The sequence below is a fragment of the Manacus candei genome, unplaced genomic scaffold, assembly GCF_025592945.1.
Source record: "Manacus candei isolate 608988 ecotype Guabito, Panama unplaced genomic scaffold, ASM2559294v1 h1tg000023l, whole genome shotgun sequence".
NCBI lineage: Eukaryota > Metazoa > Chordata > Aves > Passeriformes > Pipridae > Manacus > Manacus candei.
This window is the reverse complement of record NW_026138071.1, coordinates 18,022,614-18,046,142: the sequence shown is the minus strand read 5'-3', so window position 1 is coordinate 18,046,142 and position 23,529 is coordinate 18,022,614. Positions and strand designations below refer to the sequence as shown.

General features: G+C 37.2%; 1 protein-coding gene across 5 annotated transcripts; it reads left to right on the top strand.

The window, feature by feature from the left end:
- The first annotated feature begins 303 nt into the window (after window positions 1-303).
- CMKLR2 (chemerin chemokine-like receptor 2) lies at window positions 304-23,439 on the top strand. 5 transcript variants are annotated; one of them, XM_051786891.1, is made up of 7 exons: window positions 304-1,030; window positions 6,221-6,420; window positions 7,128-7,221; window positions 7,612-7,695; window positions 8,319-8,407; window positions 10,211-10,358; window positions 20,674-23,439. In XM_051786891.1, exon 7 carries the CDS (start codon window positions 20,690-20,692, stop codon window positions 21,740-21,742), a length of 1,053 nt encoding a protein of 350 aa, XP_051642851.1. In that variant the 5' UTR covers window positions 304-1,030; window positions 6,221-6,420; window positions 7,128-7,221; window positions 7,612-7,695; window positions 8,319-8,407; window positions 10,211-10,358; window positions 20,674-20,689; the 3' UTR covers window positions 21,743-23,439. The 5 variants fall into 5 exon arrangements, with proteins under 5 accessions (XP_051642851.1, XP_051642854.1, XP_051642852.1 ...); XM_051786894.1 differs by lacking the exon at window positions 7,128-7,221; XM_051786892.1 differs by lacking the exons at window positions 304-1,030; window positions 6,221-6,420 and having other exon boundaries at window positions 7,133-7,221; window positions 8,319-8,403.
- Window positions 23,440-23,529: the final 90 nt, after the last annotated feature.

Below are 23,529 nucleotides of genomic sequence, written 5' to 3'. Positions count from 1 at the left end.
ATATGTGCAGAGGTATGAATATATCTTTATTGCTCAAAAATTATTATTATAGGTCTAAAGTTGCCTGATGATATTTTGTTGCCTATTATAATACACAACTTGGAAAAACAGCAGCTTTCTGTGGAGAACATTTACATGCATGAAGGCTCAGGCACGTGCCCAAATTATTGCATGTCAGCACAGCTGCATTGTTTAAACATGTGGCAAACACATATATAGACATGTTATCTGAGGTTAAAATAGTTTAATTTTATGGTGGTTTACAGTAGGCTTAGTGAGTTACTGTGGCTCGGCTAACCCTTCATAACTTGTTGAAACAAAGTAAGCTTGGTTACATAGCTGAGACACTGACGTTTCTTTTCCAGAATGGCTGATGTAGAACATAAGTCCTTCTTAGCAAAGACAAAGCACTATACAGTCTGTCTTATAATGCCATATAACTTCTCCTCGGAATGTTCCTGAATATTTTGCATTCTATTACATGGAATGTAATATTCTATGTCTTGGACTGCCACTCAAAGTTAGCAGAGCTTAGGCTTGTGTTGCCAAGTATTTCTTGGCTTTCAGCTCTTTCTGTATTTATGAACTTGAGGTTGCACCGTGATTCAAACTCAGTTAAGATATTGAGAGATACTCCTTTACCTCAGTCTCCTCTTCCCCCCTAGGAAACTACTCCTCAATACATGCATGAACACTGAGTAGGGCTGACAAACTTCCTTTCCCCTTTAAAAATTATTCTCTCTCCTGGTCTGACTTTTCTCACACTATTTTCTCTTTGGTGGTATCTTTAGTTATCTACTGAGTTTCTATAAACTGCCCCATATACCTTTCACTGCTTTGCTTTCTACTTCCACTTTGATTTGTTATGTTTTTCACTTCCATTAGCCAAATATAAGTCAAAGGTGTACCTGTTAAAACATTAAGATAAATTGACAAATGCAGACAACAGCTATTTTCCTCAAGAGTCTCAAATTTCTTCCAGCATCTGGGTTCGGATTGGAAAGGGAGAATGTGATGAAAGAAAATCAAGGTTGGTAAAACTGGCTGGCAGGAAACTCTTGTCTAGATTTTTAGTTTGTTGCATATGTACTTTTTACATTGTGATGTTATAAGCCTAATTTGTCCTTATATTGTTGTTTTGGTAAAGTTCTTCAGAGGGTTTGAGCTAAGTGTTGACTGACAGCAGTTGAGGTCTGGGGTTTGACCCATGCAGAGATTACTTTTGCCAAATGTTCACAAAAATGGGTTTTTAATTCTAGCCTGGATTCTAACAAGCACTGCAACTTTCAAGGCAGTCTGAGTACCTGTGTAGATTTTAGAGAACTTCACACTCTGAGTAACCTTGTGGAAGAAGGATCTTTTCAAATTTATAGTAGAATGAATGTTCCATAATGCCTGGCACTATATTAAAACCTTTAATTACTGTGAAGTAATTGTTGTCCTTCTCTGAAAAATTTGATGCTGGCTGCTGCCTGATATCAGATACCAGACTAATGGAGCAATTATCTGATCCTCTATGGTATTTCAATTTTCCTCTTTAGTATAAATTCTGTGATTATTAAATAAAGGTTTTCAAAGTAAAGGAAAATAATTCCTCACCTGTGTAAAAGGCAAGGATAACCTCTTCTCAAAAGAAAGCTTCTTGTTTTCTTTTCTCTGCTTTACTCAAACTGTTCACTGAGTTTGGCAGACTGCTATTACACGTTGATTTTTCTCTATTAAAAGCACTTTTCTCATTTTTAAATGAAAACCATGTTTTTTTAAAAATAATACTGGTCTTTTATTTACTTTGGTATGGCACTGGAATTAAATGCAAACCAAAAAGACAAACAATTCTTAAAATTCTTTTTTTTTTAAAGAGAGTCCTATCTTACAAGAAGACAATCTTATTATGGGCATTCTGCTCACATTCTCATTATTTAAACTGAACTTTTATTTTGTACTCACAGTTTTTTTAATTTTATTATAAGAGCTTTACCTGAGTTAATAATAAAAACATCCTCAATATGCGGGATATTAGCTTAACCCCCAAACTTAAAGGATAATCTAAAAGTTGTTCTTTCTATTTTTCATTCTCTTGCCAGAACTACCTTTTAAGATTAAAAATTGACAACTTAAATTTTCATTTTAATTGCTTAATCATTTAATCAACCAAAAAGTTGTGTTATAATTGAAAGAAAGAAGTTTCAAATATCTTTTAGAACTGAGAGGGTTTTAAAAAGCACTTTTGAAATATGTGGACCAAGAATTTTCTCCAAAGAATATTATTTTACTTTCTTATAATTGGCTCTTAAATTTTTAAAAGGTTACCGGAAACACTTCACAGTGTGACTCTTTTTGCAATATCTTATTAGAAGCAAATCTTCACCTTGTCTATTTTTTACTCTTCTTCAGAGGCCATGCTGCTGTTTTCACAGGCTTATGTTGTCATAATTTGTGGGATTTACACATTTCTTTTTCACTAAAATTCCTCTCTATGTTATATTTCTGTATACATGTACTTTGGAGAATACAGAGATTTTTATTATAATAGTGCTGAGCAAAATTCTGGGATACGCTGATCCCAGAGTGGTTTATTATTCAAGGTGTTTTATTAATTGCTGTTAGAGCTGCTGTTGCTGTTCATTTGCTGGCAGGTCATCCAGAAGGAACAGCTGATGAGACAACTCTAAGTGTGTCACTTTGAACAGTATGTCTACAAAATTTATCCAAATCCAGTCTTTTCAGAAAGTTTCTGCATTATGGGCTACTAATGATCTTACATTAGATTTCAAATTCATACCTTGGCATTGCTGCAATTGTTTTGAATCTCTCCATTACCTTAAATTAACATGTTTTTAGGACTTTCTGTTCCAAAAGAAAATGTAAAGAAATTAAATCAGTAGCTGAGAAGTTTGAATGCTGAAAGAACATTCTGCTCTCAGAGAACGTCTTTCATCATAAAAGGCTGAATAGTTTACTGTTACATTCACAGTAATTTCTGTTTTCAGTTAATGATTGTTCAGTCAGTTCATCTCTCTGAAATAACTCTCTCTATTTTTTTAGGGAAGTGACACAAAGAAAGGTCAGAAAGTGGGTTTGCAGTAGCCTGTAGGTCACTGCTCATGAATTGCAGGATATTCTTTGACCTTCGTGTTGTGCATGGAGTTTTTTTATAGCTTCAAAAATAACAATTCCTTAGAATTTCTCTATTCTATTTTGCTATTGTTTCATACTTATTTTCAAAAATAACACTGATTTTAAATTTGTCTGGTTGATATAGTCAGTTTGGCCTCTGAGAATTGCAAAGTTTTCATGTAGAATTGTTCATTACCAAATTACTTGGAAATATACAATAATTTCTGATATGTACATACTGGAAGATACAGTGGAAAGTTGTAAAATTACTCCATTTTCCAATGCTGAAGGGAACTCTGCAACCTGAGAGCCTTCAGCTCTGAAGGGAACAGAAAGACCAAGAGATTCTTGTGTTAACCACAGTCAGATGCCATGACTGAAATACACTTACACTCAGAACAGAATTGGTTTCATCTGCATGGCACAGTGTTTTCATTAGCGTGTTTTAAACCATCCTTCGTTTCATTATTATAGATAAGGTACAAAAGGAATGTGGATTTTTTATTCAGATGCTAATGTGAGAGTCTTGAAGTATTTTAAATAGGTATGATAGATGACTAATACTCCCTTCTAGCCTACCTCACATTCTTTTATAGTAGGAACTCCAAAGCATTTTTGCATAGGTAAGTATGAATTTCCATTAGTAAAGCAGAGAATAAGGTCTTTCTGATACAAAGAGATAATTTTCTCAAAGCTTCTTGGAGGGTTATTAATTCTGTTTTTCAAGAATTTTCACACTCCCAGAAGTTCTGAACCTGCTTTGACCCCTCAGAATATTCTGAATTAAGTGTTCATATCCATCCATTTAAATGAAACTTTTTTGATTTTAAATAGACAGAGATCAATTTAAGATGATCCTGAATGTATAATACTTCTGCAGCTTCCTTGCCTGTAGTGTAATTTATAGGAGTTAGGGAGTTCCATCTATATATACTATTATGTTGAGTCACTGCGTGTTCTGCAGGCAGTTTAAGGTGGGGTCAAAATGTATTCCCAAGGCAGTTAAGTAACTGTTATTTTCCTCTGCACTGGCTGTTCTAAATCATGTTAAATTTTTTTAATGTTCCCACACTAAACCGTGTAAGGTATTTTCTTACATCTGAGAGCAAGCAGACTCTCTACTTTGCTTTACTCTGAGAATAATTTAAAGAAAGATTTCTTTATCCTATTCAGGAAAAAAGAAGAAAGTTAAACAAGAGTTCTGTGGTTTTCTTCCCAGGGACAAAACTTAATTTTAGGCTAGGAATGCTGATAAGCAAAAACATCAGCCTTTGAAAGAAGCCTCTTTCTCTCATAGTTTGAAAATGTAGAGTTTTTCATGGAAAAATTTGAAAAGAGAGAAAAAGAACTTTTTGTGTTTCTTCAGCATTTCACACAGTATTACTTTCAATCAGAGTTTAGCCTCTCTCTTTTTCTCGTCCATCAGCAAACCAGAAGCCTAGTCCATGTTGTGAGATTGTCTGTGTTTCTAATACTGAAGTAATCCAAGTTCAACTTCTCATTTGCACCCAAGCTACATACAATTAGTGTAATTCCCCTTTGCCTAGTTTTTCTTCCTGCAATGAAGAAGTAGCTGTTCCCTTCTACACAAGCTCCCCTCTCTTGTCTTGAAAAAAGGGACCCTTAAGTATCCTTTACATAAAATGCTAGTTCTAGTCTCTACATTCATGTAAATTCCATATTGAAGTTCCTGCCAACTGCTGAATTTGGGTCACATAGTCTTCTCCAAAAAAATAAATTGCAAAGTAAGAAGGATTTAAAATTAACCTCTGTGTGTCTTGATGGAGCTTAAGGATTAGAACTAGAATGGATAAATAAATATTGGAGGGATTTGCTGTTTCTTTGCTTAGGCTGATTTCCTATGCCTCGTCCTCTGAGCCCGCTGCCCATTTATTAGAGATGGTGCTAGTTTTGCTTTCATTGAAGGCAATGGAGGAGATAAGATTGACTTGTACGATGAGCCCTTAACTAGCAAAGTGTTTTTCAGAGCTTCTAATAATTTGCTTTGCATCTATCACAAGCAGCAGGTTTTATTGGGATTTATCATCTTCTGTCTCGTTAGAGGCTGAGGGCTGGGTAGGGTTTAGAAGCAAAACTGTGTTCTCTGTTTTCCATGTCCATAAATCCTAAGGAATGTCAGTGGCTGGTCAGTATGGTAAAGAGTAATCAGCAGGCTCCACAAATCCACATGTGCACAAGTGTTTCTCTTATTTAAGATTTTGAGTAGTAATGCTGCAAAGCAACAACCTTGCTTGATCACATGTGAGTCCTGTATAGGCACCCTGCCTATTAATGTATTTATTTCAGGGACCTGTCCCAGATTTTGTACCAACCCTCAGTTTTGCTCTGCATTTTTTGCAGAACTCCTCTTCAGTTTCCTGGTTCGCATTTTGTTAGTGTTTAAGACCAGTTGTGTCTCAGTGAGCACGGTAGCCAAGAGCAATAGTCTAATTGCAGAATAGTGATTGTCTCTTTCATGCAGATCTGCTTGTTTTATGCATTGTTATTAATCTTAACAGTCTTCAAGAACTTAGCTGTGAGTTGTTATTAGATGAATGCAGAATGAGAGACTTAAACACCTCTTGGGTCACAGAGCTGTGTCCATTGTATATAGCACCAAAATGTAATCCTATTTGTACTGTGGATTTGGGTCTTTAATCCCAACACCTATTACATAAAAGATGGATAACTGAATCTCCAGACTTTACACTTTAAATGGAAAATAACTCTGTTGGTTGTAAGAATAGGTGTAAGCAATTATGCTGGTGACTTGGATCCTGAGTGGGTGGAGGCAGCTAAAATCCTGAAGAGGTGTGGCTCAGGTTTATCTCTGTGCTTTGGATTTCTTTGAACATAGACTGTCAAGGCTTTGGGCAGATTTTGAGACACCTAATTCAATGCAAAATGCATGATATTAAATTCTGGCTTCACTCCTCAGACCTATCTAGGTAGCTCTGTAGTTCCTGGCAATTTTTGTGAGCTGGAAAAGTGCAAGTTGGTTAATCCCTATATCAGTACTAAAAGTATGAAAATACTTTGTGAAATTTGTAGTGAAACAGCTATAATTTGCATAGCCTTATTTTTGTTTCTCTAATCTCTGTAGATCTCTCTGAAATTATTTTTCCAAACGCTGGCATTCCTTCATATGGGAGGAGACAGTACTTCAGCTAAAATGGAAAAATACTGCTGTCAAGTTGGCTGTTTAGCTATTCAATGACTATAATCTTAATGACATATCAGAAGTTTCATTGTCAAGATACCCTCTGAAAATTCCAGTGATTTCAAGTGTTATCTAAATGGCAGGTATAATCTCTTATTTTATTGTCATATGAATGTAGCATTTCAAAAGCTGTGGTCTGAAAGTTATGTAGAAAATAATTTCTACTTATTAGTGGAAAATCAGAAAAAATGCAAGTATAAAAGGAAAATCGTGAGGGGGAAGCCTATTTCTAATAGCATTTTTTCGGAGTATCATTCTTTATAAATATATATATATTATATATATGCATATAATGCACTAAATTATTGTCTAATATTAATTATTTCACATAATGCAATGCCCTGCTGACTGTATTTTTGCAGGAGTTACATGAAGTGCTGCTGCTTGAACTGGTATGTATATACATACATATATAGACATATATCAATTCATTTATATGCTTGTGTTTTGACCTGACTAAAGTTACAGATGAAGGATTTTGCCTTCTGAAAAATTGCTGAATTTCTTTGGGGAATTATACATGAAATGTTTCAGATCTTTAATATCAGCATAGAAAGAGGATGTGGACCTGCCTAGATGAGCCAAACTTCCCTTCCTCCCGTGGTTTGTTTGAATGTGTCGCTGGAGAACTTTGTCATAGTTACTGACTGTGGTATATAGTGGGCAGTTAAGCCATAAGTAAACATTACAGCTTTACCAAAAGGATAGGCATGAATAGCCATTAGTTTCACAGGAAGGGAGGAAATGACCCTTTTCCTGATTGTCAGGTAGTTAAACTCGGTCTTTCCAGAGTGGATTTTAATCGATGAGGTATTCAAACAGTGAGGACAAAGGAACAGTGAAGAACTGCTTTTCTAAAAAAAGGGACCGAATTGTAAACAGCAGTAAGTAGTTGCTTTCTTGTGTTGTCCAGCTAAAATTAACCTTAAGAAAACAAAATATGTTTGACCTAATTTGCAAATTTATGGTTGGTACGACTTAATTGAATTGGTGAACATTGAATTTAGTTTGGGGTGTTCAGTTTTAGTCTTGGGTGTTCCTTAGTGCTGAGATTATCTGCACGTACAGATAGGCAACTTAATAAGGTCCCAGCAGTGGGAAAAATTATCAGAATTATCAGGCAATTGTTGGCAATTCAGGTAAATTACAGCTACTTTTGGTTTTTTTATTACTTTTTACTTTGTGTTTTGGTTAATACTGGTAAAGTGTTTCTGAAGGTTTTTCCCCTGTATATTTTTCTTCCATACATCCTCTGCCTTTGTTTTGTTTTATAGGTTAAAAAGCCCCCAAAGAATCAGAAGTGCTTTTAAAACTAGACTCAGGTTATTCACTGCTGGACTACCCGATATCTACTATGTGTATGTAAATGCTCTCCTTTTTTCTTTTTCCATCAGGTATAAAGTAGTATTTCTCTGCTTTGCAAGTTCCACGTGCAGTGTGTGTTCATGAATGCATGTCCTTCTTCAGTGCTGCTCTGGCATATTGCCATACTTAATGCAGACTCAAAATTCCAAGACTCTGATAACTTACCCTGTTGAAAAAGCACAAATGACATGGCAGAATAAAATACAACTTCCAAACAGAAAAAGGAGAAGATGTGAAAGCAAACAAGGTTCATTTTTGTTTTCAGTTATTTTCTTCCAAGCATCTAACTTTCACAGAAATATCTGAAAAAATAATACTAAAAAATAAGTTATGTCAATGGTTAATAGGTTGCATGAAAGTTTGTATTAAAAAGCCATGTCATTTGTGCCTCACATTTTCACTTTTTCTGAGCATAGAAGGAACTAAAACAAGGAAAGATTTGGGGTCTAATCTTACATTCTTCAGGGATTTAAGACTCCCACTGTGGTTAGTCAAAACTGTAGGTGACTAAAATGATGTATTTACTCGAAACAGAAAACAAGCAGAACAAAGTCCTTTCAGATTAAATGTAGTTTTATCTGTAAAAGTCTGTTCTCTTTTCTTTTTTTCCTCCCAGGTGTGTTACACATGCTGGTTATACTGTGCAAATGGGGTAATTGCTCACCAGAGCAAAAGCCCCTTTCAATGGAAAAGGAGCAAATGTAGGTAGGATAGAAAAATTATTTTAAATGCAGTAATCTGCTATTCTTGGAAAAAAAAATTCTCATTTCCTGTGAAAACTTTCCTCTGTAAAATGTCTTCTGGGCCCTTAGCATTTGGGATTTCATATTTGGTACAGTGGTAAGGAAAGGTGAGGAAAATAGCCATGAGAGGTTTAATCCTCCCTAATGAGGATAAGCTATCATCACCAGTATATGTTAGAGTAGTCACAAAACTGTTTTAGTTTATGGTGAAGTAAACAGCACCTTAAGGACAATTCCTCACTACCCCAAACTGTTGGAATCCATTGCATTCTCCAGAAGAAGAGAAGAAGAACATTTGGCATATGTGTGACTACTTTTCTTGCTGGTTTTTTTTTCTTTTGTGTATAACGCGAGGGTTATCTACCCGGTAATTTCGTCTTTTGTCCTACTAAAATAGTACTGAGCAAACCCTTGAATTAACTGCCTTACAATAACTGGATTTGGCAAAGTACCTAGAGACATACAGACTCATGTGCCATTACAAGGAAAAAAACCTCAGCAGATCTGCTGTTAAGTGGTGCCTATAGTTACCCTATCCCAATATTTACAAAAGAAGAGAACTACTGTTAAAAGAGATTTTATCAGTGAAGGTTAATCAATCAGATACCTAGAGAAAATGGGAAATCTTTAAAATGCAAGAAATAAACAAGTGAGGTCCTTGACTCTTTCCATGTGCTTTCCTCAGTCAATCCCCTCTGTTCATCTCCTGTCACAGGAATCATGTCCCCCTGTCCTTTTCTCATAGTCCAGGGCCTCTCTGCCTCACCATAACATAATCTCCATCCTCCTTTCATAGAATTAGAGGTTTTCACACTCCTGTTCAAGCTATCAGTGTTTAAAGTTATATTGGAAGAACAGGAAGAGTTGTCATGGAGGAAAACCAAAACAGGTTAGTTTTGCTAAAAAGAAGTTTTGGTTAGTGTTAAGAGAATCTGTGATCTCTGAAATCTGGAAAATTTGGCATTGACTAGATTCAATCAGTGCTGAACCATGTTACATGTTTTGCTTTAGTGATAGAGAAGTAACACTGTTGGATTATTGCTCCCACTAGAAGATTTGATTTTGGTAAGGGCAGACTGGCAGATGCTCAGCTGATTTAAAATGGTATGATAAGTGTGATACCATCAGAGTCGAGTGAATCAATGATAGGTTGAATCCAGTGGAATAATATTCCCATTTTACTGACTGAGAAACTGAACTACATGGAGGTCATGAGGCTTGGCCACAAAAATTCAGCAGGCTCTTTACAGAGTTGGGAACCAACCCAGTCTCCTAAAATCCAGTTCAGATTTCTGACCAGTGTTACACTGTCTGACAAAGAGTCACTAATCAGTGTTTTGAGGAGCTCACTTCTACCTTACACACAGAAGGAGATTAATCTACTAATCCTAAATACAAAAGGAACGTATCATGCCATACAGTTACAAAATGATGCTTTCAGTGTGACTTTTTAGGCATCTTTCAGCTCATTCAACATTATTTTCTATAAACCAGAGTGCTTACAAAGAAATACTGTTCAGCCTCTTCTCTGCATAACAAAAAGCAGCCCACAACTGTAAGGTCTCTTTCCATTCATCAGTCACCACATCTGTTGCTTGCTTGGACACTAACCAAAATGATTCATTCATATGTCTAACATTTATTTTTGGTGAAATACTGGGATTATACAGAATGGCAGTATTTCAAAAATTGGTCTAGAAAACCAAGGGAAGTTGGAAACAACTTCCTCAGCTGAAAACAAACACGACGTTATATCATTCTGCAGCTTTATTAGAGGGAAGGCAGTAGCCAAGTGAAGCAGCTGGAATCACACTGAAGTCACTCTGAACTCTGCAGATCATTTCATTCTTCCTTCTGCTACAGAGCTCACGTCCCTGATTTACGGTGCCTTTTGTTTCAAAGAACTAAGAAAGGTGGGTCAATCTCTCTTATATTTAAAATCTTTTTCTCCCTCCCTTCTAAATAATGTGTCTCTGCAGCTACAACAAGACTTGCAGGCAAACTCTGTAAGATGGTGTAGCACATACTGGCCAAAACAGCTTCTTGGAAGAAAGACTGTGATATTCACATATTTCAAAGATTGTTTTGAATCACCCCAGCAGCCAGAAAAGATATGAAAGTATGCGTGAATTTAATTTTTAATGACTTCTGAATATGTTTATACACACTTCAAGGAGTTTTATCCTGTCAGAGAATGGTAAGTGACCTTAATTTAAATCTCTCTCTCCCCCCCATCTCCCATAGTATGCAGGTTTTTAGGTTTTTTACTTGGGTAGGGATAGTATGTCTCCCATAGCTATAGAGATTCCCAGTATTATCAGAAAAAAGTACACCAGTTCTGCTCTGAACTGATTCTAGAAACTGGAAATCATTTTAACTTAACAAAATAATTCTGAAGAATTACAGTCATGCAGAATTAAATAAGGTTTCTATGATCTCAGCTGGAAAGTGTGTATGTTTTCCCTAATCATTGTGGAATAAGGTAGGACATGGATCTAGTTCATTAAGTGTATTGGCTTGTTTCCTAGAAGTGACAAGAAGATCTGAAGCCTTGTATACTACCACACAATGAGACAGGGCTATATTCCACCACTTATTCAGACTTAGTGATAACAGTGTCCTTGTCACCTGTCCCCTTTCTAAATGTGATCTTGCAAAGCCAAACAATATCACAGACCTGTTTTTGTAGACTTACACAACATGTATACATTGAATTATGCCTATGTTCATATGTCTATGAATTAAAACACATCAAAACAGTTTTTTTTCTAGCTGAATGAAATTGTATTTCTGAATAATTTTAAATATTCATTAACTCACAGCTAAGGAGAAGAAAGTAAGGGTATATCAGGGTACAGGAATTTGTCAGAGCAGCTTTGTAGAAACTGCTTTCAGGATTAACTTGCTTATGATACCTTACCTTCACTAGCATCATATTATCGTCCTGCTTCAGCTGAATTAGGAAATGCAAATAGTTTGATAAACCAATTTACTTTTGTTTAATGTCATTGCAGCTTCTGCCCAAATTTAAAATATTATCAATCACTTATGCCAGGCAGACAGGATAGAGGTCCTACCAAGTTTACTTCAATCCTAGGAATCCCTATATGTGCCATGAGTGACACTACAGTCCACTTCTACTGCACTTAAAATCTCTGAGTGTGGTGCAGTGGAAGTTATTTAAGCCTGGAGAATGAATTTATGGTTTGAATTCTTGAATTGCCTTTGTGGAAAGGGATCATATGTCAGGAAAGCTCTGTATAAGGATTCTTAGGCAGAATCTGATCACAGAGTTTTACTGCTCTGGTGGGGGCAGAAGAAAAGTATTGATCAAAATAATATATTTCTATGTACTATACATTCTTTTAATTTTACGAATTTCTTTCTCTGCTGACAATCTAATGAGCAGCATCTGAAATGCTTAGATTTGTGTTTAGTTCTGATAGATTGATTAAAGAGGAAATTTATATCTGTTTCCTAATAAAGCCAGTTGCCTTAAAGAATTTTCTTCTACTTCTGTTTCTTAACAGACACTTGAAGTTTGTGATCTGTTATTAGATGTTAATTTTGTATTAATAACTCTGCTGTTCCAAGCACTAAGCGACAGCTAGGTTTGTAGAGGATTGTAATCTATTGAATGGTCTTATTATTTGCTTATTTATTTATTTTGTCTTGTGGAATGTGCCAGCAGTTCAGCTGTCTCTCTTACTGTGGTGGCTGATTGTCTGGCTAATTTGCACTCATTATTTCTGATAATGGTTTGACTTGTGTTCATTCAGTCTAAAGCTAGCAGTTTCACAACACTGCGGGGCTCTGTTGTTGCTGGCTTTGCAAAAGAGAGTTCACTGGAAGGAACAGCTTCTGGTGGCTTGTTACCAGAAGAAAGGGATTGCTGCGACTGTGGTGGGCAGTGACCAACACACATTGGTTTTAGAAGGGAAGATGCCATAATGCAGAGATGAACTCTCCCACACTTGCTAGGCTCCTGAGACTAAAAGAAAAGTTTTGTGTCCTCAAAAGAAACATAGTTCTTCCAGGGGAGCTCAACTAATTCTGTACTCTTTGTGTCTTCATTATGTTCCAGAGCTTGAGAACCTGAAGACAGGAGCCAAAAACCCTGTATCAGCCCCTGGCTGCTTTTTTCCAGAGAAAATTGCTGCTGGCTTTTTGCAGCTCTCTTATACCTGGCCCACCATTTTACTGCATTACAGTTCTTTGGATAAAACTGAACAGACCTGCTGCAGATACAATAGTTTTTTATTACTGGGCTCAAAGGGAAGCTAATAAACCCATTGTTACAAGTCAGGTTTGTTTGCAGGAGTTAACTGCAAAAGCCAGTACATTAAGTCTCTACTTCTTGGCAGGGACGTTAGCTAGCAACAGGTTTGCAGCATTTTCCTATTTCTCTTCCCCTACCCAGGCTCTCTTGTCCCTTTTTGATACTTCTTGAAGAATGTATTTCAAGAATCACAAGGCACAAGTATGAAGAACCAGCATCTTTTCCCTGTGTCCACAATAGATACTTCCCTCTTCACTCTTTCAGCAAGGTCTGAATTCTGCCTCCGGCTCTACCTTTGAATCTACTATTTGGCTTTGGGCAAGATATTTCTTCTGTTCCTTCTAATGCTCTTCTTATGTCTGTTTATTTTGTTTATTTATAAACAAAGCAGGAATTGTCTCTCATTATGTTCTTATAATGCCTAGATCCAATGAGGCTTTGATCTCAAAGGCTGAGGCCTTTGGGTACTTTCTCAACATAAAAACCATGCTTTTTCAGCAAGTGTGAGCTTGGCATAGAAGTTTTATTCCCTTCTGAAGCCTTTTAGATGATAGAGGGAAAGGAGTGCATAGTAAGTCCTGTACCATCAATGTAATATCACTTTCTACACTCCCACTCCTTCTTTCTAATGATCCTCTTTAATGAGCTCAGCCCCCCATCATTTTAATTAGATGTTTTGAAAATATTAAGAATCCTTGCCCATTTAGGAAGCCTGAATAATGTTAACTGAGGGGTTGTGCTATATCTAGCAGAGCCAAGTGAGAAGTGATTTGCAAAGCTAATATGGGAAGCCTGTAAAACCAGTATTTCCAAGCTCCTAATTTGACACCTTAATCATAGGTGCCATCTATTCCTATCAGTGCTAGGGAGTGTTGCCAGTGTCATATTAGGCAGATGAATAAATATCCAGTCCTCCTGATATTAACATTATGAATTTTTCAGTTTTGCAGCAATACAGGCAGTGCTTATTTTAGACTCGATCTTAAAGTAAATGAAATAGTTAGCTTTGTATGAGTAGGAATATTAGAATAACACTCATACAGAAGTAGACGCCCTTAATGTACTGTACACAGTGATTCTAGTATATTAATGGTGAGGACATAATAAAGTATGTTATCCAAAACATTTCAGTTGATAAGAAATGTACTAGTGATATTTTGGAATTGGATGTTCTGATTTATCCATGCAAGAATAGGTGTCAACAGTAATATAATCACAGCAATATTGCATTCATGAAAGAAGAAACTGCTGATGTGTATTAATGAGGAGTAGAATAAACCTAGGAGAACAGACCTCAATTTGGAGGACAGTACATAACCAAGCATACTGTTATAAATGACTGGGAAATTTAATATTTCTGGAATAGAATAGGATATAAGAAGGCATATTAAAGGACTGAGTTGTGGTGCTAATTTTCTCTGGGGTTAGTTCTAAAGTCTTCTTATTAAAAGGACAGTAAGTGTAGCAAATTGTAAGCTATTTTTTATCTCTTGTTTGATAGATATTTTGTATCTTGCTGGAGAGAGTTATTTTATTTTTTTCTGTAATGACTTGTTGTTACTCTGCAGTACCTTTAGGATGGCTGTTGTCTAACATATGTTTAATTGTCCTTATTCAGTCTGCTGAGACAACAGTTGATAATCTGAAAGAAATATCTCTGCATACTCTTTATTCTCTACTGTCACTTTGATGCTTTCTGTCAGGAGGGAGTTGTGGTAAAGTGTGTGTTTGCTGAAGGAGTACGGCCGTGCAAAAAACATGCTCAGAGCTGCATGATCATGATCATGTAATGGCACATAAATGGTAGTCAAAATCATCTTTCATCACAAATATACGAGACAGTTGCAAAATAAAATTTCCAAGTAATTTTTGCTTGAAAACCTTTAAAAGCCTTTATTAATTAGAAATGCAAGCATTTCTAATTAATTAGTCAATCTAGTCACTGTGAAGCTGAGGCACTTACGTTTTTTTCAATTGGATATCTCTATTACTCTAGGTATGTAGTTGTTATGGTGGCTTATAGCCAAAGAAAATACTGCTGGCATTTGTGGAGGAATAGAAAACATGCCTGGAACAATACTTCATTAGTGTGCATATCTTACATGCTGAGAACACAGCCAGTATGATATGTGGTGTACCTGCTGGGCTCTGAGAGGTGTGCTTAACAGCTCTGAGGTATGTCCTGGGCCTGCAGAGACAGATTAGTGTATGTGACCAGCAAACAGTGGAAATCCAGATTCATTTTCTCTTCAGTGCAGAGGAAAAAGGTCAGAACCTGTAAGGGCTGACCAGGTAAGTGCTGTCTCCCTCCAACACAATGGGCATGACAGCTCTTGGGGAGAGCCTCCCTTTAGGAAAGGGAAGGTCTCTCAGAGGTGAAGCTGTGGTTTCTTCACTTCATCATGAGTGAAGGGACAGTGTTAAGTTTAAGAAAGGAGGATAGGACTGTGGTTAAACCACTAGGCAGGGACTCCAGGTTTAGCACTCGGTTTGATCAGAGATTTCCTGTAGGTCACTCTCAGCATTCCTGTCTGTAAACCAGACTGATGATGCTTCTCACTTGAACCTAGTTTCAGTAAGGGTTATGAATACTGAGGGGTTGAGACTGGTTATGTAAATACTTTGGCAGTGCTGACACATACAATATAAGATGATATTTTAAATCTCAAGTGGCACTGTTTACCTAAACGTCTATTTTTACCTACTTGTAAGAACATGAGAATATTTTTTTTCTGCAAAAAAGGGACTACTTTAAGTGTTCACAGGTATCACCAGTCATTTTCTTGACTCTAATCTACTGTCTTTGAGATCAAATGATAGGCTTGCAGTGGCTACAGCAACTCCTTACATTCAAAAAGAATATTAAAAAAGATATTTTTACTTTTAGCTGTGTTAACAGAAAGGAATAAGAGCAAGAACAGGCACTAGTAGTTATCAGGTGCCCTCCCCTTCCCTAGTGTGTATCCTGAGGACACCTGGGTTTCTTTGTCATCTTTGGGAATAGAAGACCTGGTGCTTGGGATCACATTTGTGTCTGTGAAAGAGAAAACATACACACAAGCCTTGATTCTGCCTTTGTGTGTAGTACCTTAAAATGCTTGTGGCCTGGTAGCTTTGACTGCAGGGTCAGCTTTAGGCTTAAACTCTAGCATAGCTATGATTTAATTTTGTAGTACAGGTGTATCAGGCACTTACTGCTATAAGAAAGTTTCTACACAGAGGCAGGTGGTTGTCTTGGCTTTGTTCTTTTAGGGAGAAATATGAGTGTATGACAGTTTGTAATCTCATCAGTATACAAATATAAAAATATAAAATATAAATATATAAAAATACATATGTACCTCTAATGAATTTACTTAGCCTTCTGAGTTTTAAAATTTTTAGATAAACTACCCTGTGAATTTCATGTTTTGTTTTTTGAGCTAGATAAATTCAAAATTTGTCACCTCAGAAGTTCCCAGAAAAATATTTGAGGGCTCTCAAGTGCATTCAATGCCCAGATAAACTTGCTGATGCACAGTATGACAAGGAGGCTTTTTTTTTGTGAAACTAGTTGTTCTCCAACATTTGGTGCTTGCAAATGACAGAAGTTGAAGTGACTCAATCAAATAAGCTTTCCTTTAACCATAAATAATACACATGGAATGTGATATGCTCAAAATTATTCATAAAGACATTAAAAGGAGAGTTTGTGTAATATATTCCCTCTATGAACTGAACTGTTGAGACAGCCAACTCTGCAAACTGTGATTTTCCAAGTAAGTCAGAACTCACTTCTGTGACCTCTGAACCCAGTCTAGCTGGCCAGGGGCTCTGAACACTGTTTATCACACTGAACAAATAAATTTGGGGACTGCCTCTCAAATATTTGTGTTAACTTTTAACTGACATAGGCAATGAATAAACTCTTTCCTTGGACCTCCATAAAATTCAAAGATAATGAGGACCAAATATGAGAGAGAGGCTGTGTTATACCAAACATGTGGTATAAACTGCCAGTGTAATTCAGTTGGGTCCTAACTTGTGTGGTGCCCAGGGAACTTTGAACCCCCACAAAGACTTTGCGTAAAGTGAAATGGGCGAAAATTGCAACTATTTTGTTTGTTTTCTTCTATTTTAGACTGAAAATGCAATGTAATTTAATTCCGAAGCCGTTCCACTGACCTCAGGGCTGAGGTGTGGAGAGGTCAAACGACTTCCCCTGGTCAAACAGGGTGCATGTGGCCTAGCCATGAATAGATTCCAAAGTACCGGTCCCATGTCATAACAGCCATTCTTAGTGTGACAAAAGCTATTCTATTTTAGGCAGATCCAACAATTTGTCCAAGTTGTCATTATGGCTTAACTACATAGGGGCAGAGAAAACAAACTCTAGGTACTTTAAGTAAAAAACTATGAATATGTCAACTGAGATCCAAGTTTGTAATTCCCTGCTGAAATTCAGAGAAAGACATCTTGTGCAACACAGTGAAGTCTGTTTTCAGCAGTTCTGTGGCTTTGTATTTTAGAAATTGGTCCTAATGATTTGTATTTCCTGCTAATTCTGCTTTCTGTCCCAAGATCTAGAAGCACCAAGTGCTAGCCTGTGATATTTCTATGAAGTCGTTCAGTAATTAACTTCTGTTTTACAGAAGGGGACAGGAAATGAAACCTCCTGGTCAACTATTTTCATAATTAAGCAACTGAATCAAGGAGGCTCAGTTTTCAAAGCAGCTTATGACCTCAGCAAACAGGAACAGACTCGTCAAACCACTGCTGCGCATACACGTTACACAGGGTGTTTAGTATTTAAAATAAAATTTAAAAAAAGGACAGGATGAAGTCTAAACTTGGTTATATTAATCCATAGGCAATAGAACACTGTTCTGTAACCTGTGGCTGCTCCCAAGTCTTATTGGCAGACCTCTAACCACACTTTCCTGTTTATTGAAAAATATTTTCCATGCACTGGCTCCCCAGACCAGCAGAGACTGAGCCAGTGAACCGCACCAAACCTCCCTTACCCTTTCTAACAGATGCCTGAAAGCTAAGAAGAAACTGCTGTCTAAAAGTATTGTTTTCTCTACTGAGCCTCAGTTTGCAGGCAGGTTCATGAGAATTTTTTCCAGCTTGGAAATTAGGCCATTTATCAAAGACCATACAGGAAATCAGTGTCAGAATGAGGAATACAATTAGATTTCTTCACTTTCAAGACCTAGACTTGAACTGCAAGACAGCTCTGACTCTGAAAATTTATTAATTTCAGAGTCATGTATTTGAGATAGTGTGTTTTAAGATCACAAAGAAACATCCCTGCTGAATGATGGTTAATAGAAAAAAATCTGTGTCCTTATTGGTAAACCAGAGTAGCTCCCTGACAATCACCTACTGCTTATCTTTTTCAGAACAGGGCTTAGCACTGAGTCCTGTTATAGAAGTACTTCATACATGTCAGTGCCAGAGGTAAAAGTTCCTGGACTTTGCAGATGTAATTGGCAGTCTTTGCTGAACCCCAGACACAGAGTTTAGTTTCAGCATCTGTGCACTGGGAGCAGTGGTAAACAATGTTCCTCCTGCTTTTTTACACCCACTGCAAAAGAGTCATTGCATTGGAAGACTAGAGATAAGGAAACATATAAGCTTGGAAAAATAATTGCATCCTAAAGGTGTGCTCTTTCAATGGAGTTTTAAACTACTGGAGGTTTGGTAAATATTTGGCATTTATTTATGTATGTTTCCTTTCTCCTGCTATACATCGTCTTTGAAATACTAAACATAAAATTGACATTGTTGGGCGATAGGCAAATGTTTGTCATTATGGTTTCTTTAGCAACATTACGGAAAAAAAGTCTGTGAGGAAATGTCTGAATTCAAGTATTATTATGTTGTGCTAACTCTTAAAAGCAAAATTTATTAGTGTCTGAAATAGAGAATGTTATTCAGCAAGAGTTTAAAGAGTTGGAATTTTTTTTATTGTTTAATTGCAAATGCAATCTGCAGATTTTGCAGATTTGAAGGTATGGTTCTTTATATAGGCAAAACCACTTAAAAATCTAATTATTAACCTGACTGTCCTCTGAAACTGTCCAAATATATTGTTGTTCCAGATGTTCGTGGTACTGTTCCATGTTTATACTATTCTCTCAGCAGCTGTTAGGCTGTCTGAAAAAATTACTCAGATGGGTGGTAGTGGTATTTAATGCAGAATCCACCCTCAAAAGGGTGGATTACATAATGTAGGGGTAATTACATAAATATAGCCCAATAAGTATCATTTTATCAGGACAGCAACCAACTAACATTCCTTCAGCCTGATGTAAATTAAAAAGGGCAAATGCTATCATAGCCTCTTGACAGAACAGGCTGTATTGACTCTTACTACATCTTTTTTTAATCAAGAGATATAAAATTACACAACCTTTTTTTTTTTCTTCCTTGTCCATCCATCTACAAATGAGAAATCTAATCCTGCTAATGCGTGTGCACATGCGTAGCTTCACTTGTGTGAGTAATCCTTTCAAACTGGGAGAACTACTTTTTGGGAGGAAAGGTATGTACATGAATGCAAGCTTGCAGATGTTGTTCTGCAGGCAGTGTGCTCAGGAGACCCCTCTCCTGTTGTCCTTAGCGTGCTGTAATGAATGGAATTACAGGAATGCAGGGCTGAGTTCCAAAAGCTCGGGCTGAATTTCGGTTTCGGAATGGAGATAGCACTCAGAAGTGTAGTGGTAAGATCATTCATAGTACAGCTAATGGACTGGTTGCATCCTGCTCTCAGGGACAGGTTCTCAGTGCAACTGAGTCCAACCAGACAACATAGCTTTAAATGATAACAGAACTTGGCAGAATAATTGTTTTGACCATTGCAGATACTTTTGTCAGACTGTTGCCACCTGTAGTGTGCTGCAGCTTTGTCACATAAATTCTGACTGCCTTTTTTTTTGTTGTTCAACCTCTGTTTGCTGTTTTCTCCTTAATATACTTTTGTTTTCAGAGTTTTTCTTTTGCTTATATTCCACTTTCCTCTCCCCTGCTGCCTTCTCTCCCTCCCACATAAGAAAATTCCTATATGAAAAATCATGTTGTACTTGTAAGTTCAAGATGCTTTTGCAAGAGAAAAAAACTGAGAAAATTCTGAAATTTCTGTTTTGAAATAAAAAGAAAAAAGGAGGCACACACATTTTCATCCATAGCTTTTACAGTGTCTGTTGTATTCATGGGAAGCTTTATTTTCTTTCATCTATACCTGTTTCTCAGCTCACTGGTGGAAGAATAGTATAGTTGTATGTATTATCCCTGAAATATGTTCTGTATGTTTCTTTCTGTACATCTTTTGCTGCACTGAGGAAATCTAATATGTTGAATCATCATTCCTTGATACAAAGTACATGGTAGAGATTAATAAACCCATGAACTTTTAGTTGCTTGAGAAATCACTGTCATTTTTCAACTATAATTTGAGGCGGGGGTGGTGGGTGTAATTTTATAAAAAATGCCTTCCTGGTGTTTAAAGTGAACTTTTTTGCTACATAGATGTCTGATGTTCCTCTGATTTTAGACAGATATAATCTATAAAACTTGCTTCATGTAGGAACAGAGCAATAAAGTATGAAATTTGACCAGAAAAGAATAGTAAAATCATTCTTTTTCTATCATTCAGTAAAATTTTGCATCTGGTCACCTAAAAATTTACCAGTGATATTGTGCTCAGTGCTGTCACTGAGAAGTCAACATGTGGAAAACAGTTCCCGAAGATTTCAAGTGTTGTTTTGATTTGAACATTCCTTAAAATGCCTGTGACCAGAATTCTTCACGAGCTTTGTGCTAGCAACTGACATAAAATGCGATAGATATGTAAGTCAATGTTTTGGGTTTTTTTTATGAACAAGAACTTAAAAGAATTGCAGTTTACTATTTATGGCACAGTAAAACTTTTCTCCTCTGACCATTTCATTTCTTTTCTTCCCCAGAAAGCAACTCTGCAGCATGACATTTGAAGATTTTGAGAATTATTCTTATTTCTACGACCTGTCTGAGGAAGATGAGTCACCCCAGTCCTCCCCCAGCATTGCCCATATTATTTCCCTTTTCTTTTACAGTGTGGCATTTCTGCTGGGAGTGCCAGGTAATGCCATTGTCATCTGGTTTATGGGCTTTAAATGGGATAAATCTGTTTCTACCCTCTGGTTCCTCAATCTGGCCATTGCAGATTTCATTTTTGTTCTCTTCCTGCCCCTCTATATTACGTATGTGGCAATGGGCTTCCACTGGCCTTTTGGAAAGTGGCTCTGCAAAATGAACTCATTCATTGCACTACTTAATATGTTTGCCAGTGTTTTCTTCCTGACATTCATCAGCCTTGACCGCTACATCCGCCTTGTCCACCCAGTCTTTTCCTACAAGTATCGGACTGTAAGGAACACCCTTGTTCTCAGTGGGGTCATTTGGATGTCAGCTGCAATTATTGGTGGCCCTGCCTTATACTTTAGAGACACAGCTACGGTTCCGAACAATGTCACCATTTGCTACAACAACTTCCATGTGCACGACAGAGAACTTATTTTGCTGACACATCACATTCTCATTTGGGTGAGGCTTGCGTTTGGTTACCTCTTCCCTTTAGTGACCATGGTCATTTGCTACTCATTGCTGATTGTCAAAGTGAAGAGGAGAACTGTACTGACTTCTAGCAGGCTTTTCTGGACCATCATTGCTGTAGTTGTAGCTTTTTTTGTTTGCTGGACACCATATCACATATTCAGCATTGTGGAGCTGTCTGCTCACCATGACGAAAACTTGCATGACTTACTACAGGATGGCATTCCGCTCTCCACTGGCCTTGGTTTCATCAACAGTTGCCTCAATCCAATCCTCTATGTTCTGATAAGCAAAAAGTTCCAGGCCCAGGTCAAGACAACAGTCTCTGAGGTGCTAAAACTGGCTCTGTGGGAAGTGAGCCGCTCGGGAACTGTCAGCGAGCAGCTGTGGAGCTCGGACAACAGCCATGCGCCTGTGCACTATTGTGAAACTGCCCAGTGACTGTTCTCGTCAACATCCCTCTCCAGAAGAGCTGACGGGAGATTTGGAGTTCTTGACTTCACATCTGACAGTCAGATATGCATCTTTGCATATACAGTTTTCTATAAACAGCTGGCTTAATTGCACTTGCTGCTTTAATTGAAAGGTTTTTAATGGACACATCATTTGGGTGTGGTGTCCTTGCAATGCACTTACAGCCTGAGCTGAAAGTTGTCAGCATAAGCGGAATTACTCCAACTGGGTTTTTGATGAGGAATATTGTTTTAATCCCATTGTTTTGCTATGGTTCCATACCTCATTGATATCAAAAGAGCACATGATAAAAATATTCCTCCTTGCCATCACTGATACCTCTCTTGTTTGAGGCAGTCTCATCCAAGAGGTTGTAGCCATACATCAGTGGCCATGAGTCCCGATTGCCTAGTGCTGCCTGAAGTAGGAGTCACCTAGCTACATCCCAGCTAAGTGAAGTGACTCTGCTCTGCAGCTGGAGAATGATCCCGAGACAGAGAACACTGAATTGCTGCCTTCTCTTGTCAAAAAAGAAAAATACGGAAATAAAATCTGTCTTCTCCCAATGCTCTTTATCTTATACTCAAAATTAAGACAGGAGACCCTATGTTTTCTGGTCACTTGTGCTTTTAGCACTAGCTGGGTGCAAAATACTGAGCAGATGTTTCATACAGGTATTAGGTTCATTTGAAATGTGCAAAGAATTAGTGAGAATATTTCTTGCAGAAGCTGAGATTAAAGGTCCTGTGCCATACTTCTTTTAAGTTTTTAGGCTTACAGCGGTTTACAACTATCGGTTGCTTTTTATTGCTCTGTCAAGCAAAGATAAAGAAATAACATTTTGTTTGCCTTAATGTCAAGCTTCAAAAAATGGGTGTAGTGAATTCAACAATATTCTGTTACAAGTCTGTAGCCAAATCTGGACTTCGTTGCCAAATGAGAGGCAAGACAGTTCATCCAGGAAATGGAGTCCACTCCCATAAGAAAGATGAAGTAGTCCCAGTTATGCTGTATTCTGTTCCAACTTGTTGCTTGCTGCAGAATGCAAATATATATACATAGAGATATGCTATGTGGAGTGAATCAATTTCTGATGCAATACCACTTAATTAAAAAGTTGAATGTGGGACGAAACTCCACTAAAAGTAAAAGCACAGAGCTTTGGGTAAATTTGAACTGTTTTTAACTTGCTATTGGCTTAGGTATATAGAATAAAATTGCCTTTCAGATAATCTACCTAGTTTCTATGGCCTGCCAACACACATTAGTAGCATTTATACTGTAATTGAGGCCTTATATGTAAATAGATTTGCCTTTGTATAAAATATATATATGTATGCATGACCACACCCAGTATTGGTAGCTGTACAAATAGAAACAGTCTGACTGGTCTTTAACTATTTCTTTGGGCTCTGGTTTCAGAGCCTGGGAGAGTCAGGCAGGATCAGTGGAATTTCAGTGTATTTCACTTCAGGCTAGAAAGCTAGTAAGCAGCACTCTTCCTTTGAGTCATTTGCTGCCTGGTACATAGTTACTCATCATAATATTTTGGCACTGTGCTGCTGAATATGCCTTAATGAAACATCTTGGAGTTTTTCTTCACATGTTCCCTGACATCTTTCTAGGAATGATGTACTTTCCTGACTGTAGTCCAAATGAAGTAATAAAATTTTGTTGTTTCCAAAGAGTGTGTTCATTTGCTTTTCTTAGCAGCAATATGCAGTAACTGTCCTTTCTTATAACAGCTCCTTCCCAAAGATTTTGGAAGATGAAAG

Excerpts from the sequence above, each read along its gene's own strand:
- CMKLR2 (XM_051786894.1), top strand. The coding sequence starts at position 20,690 with ATGACATTTGAAGATTTTGAGAATTATTCTTATTTCTACGACCTGTCT.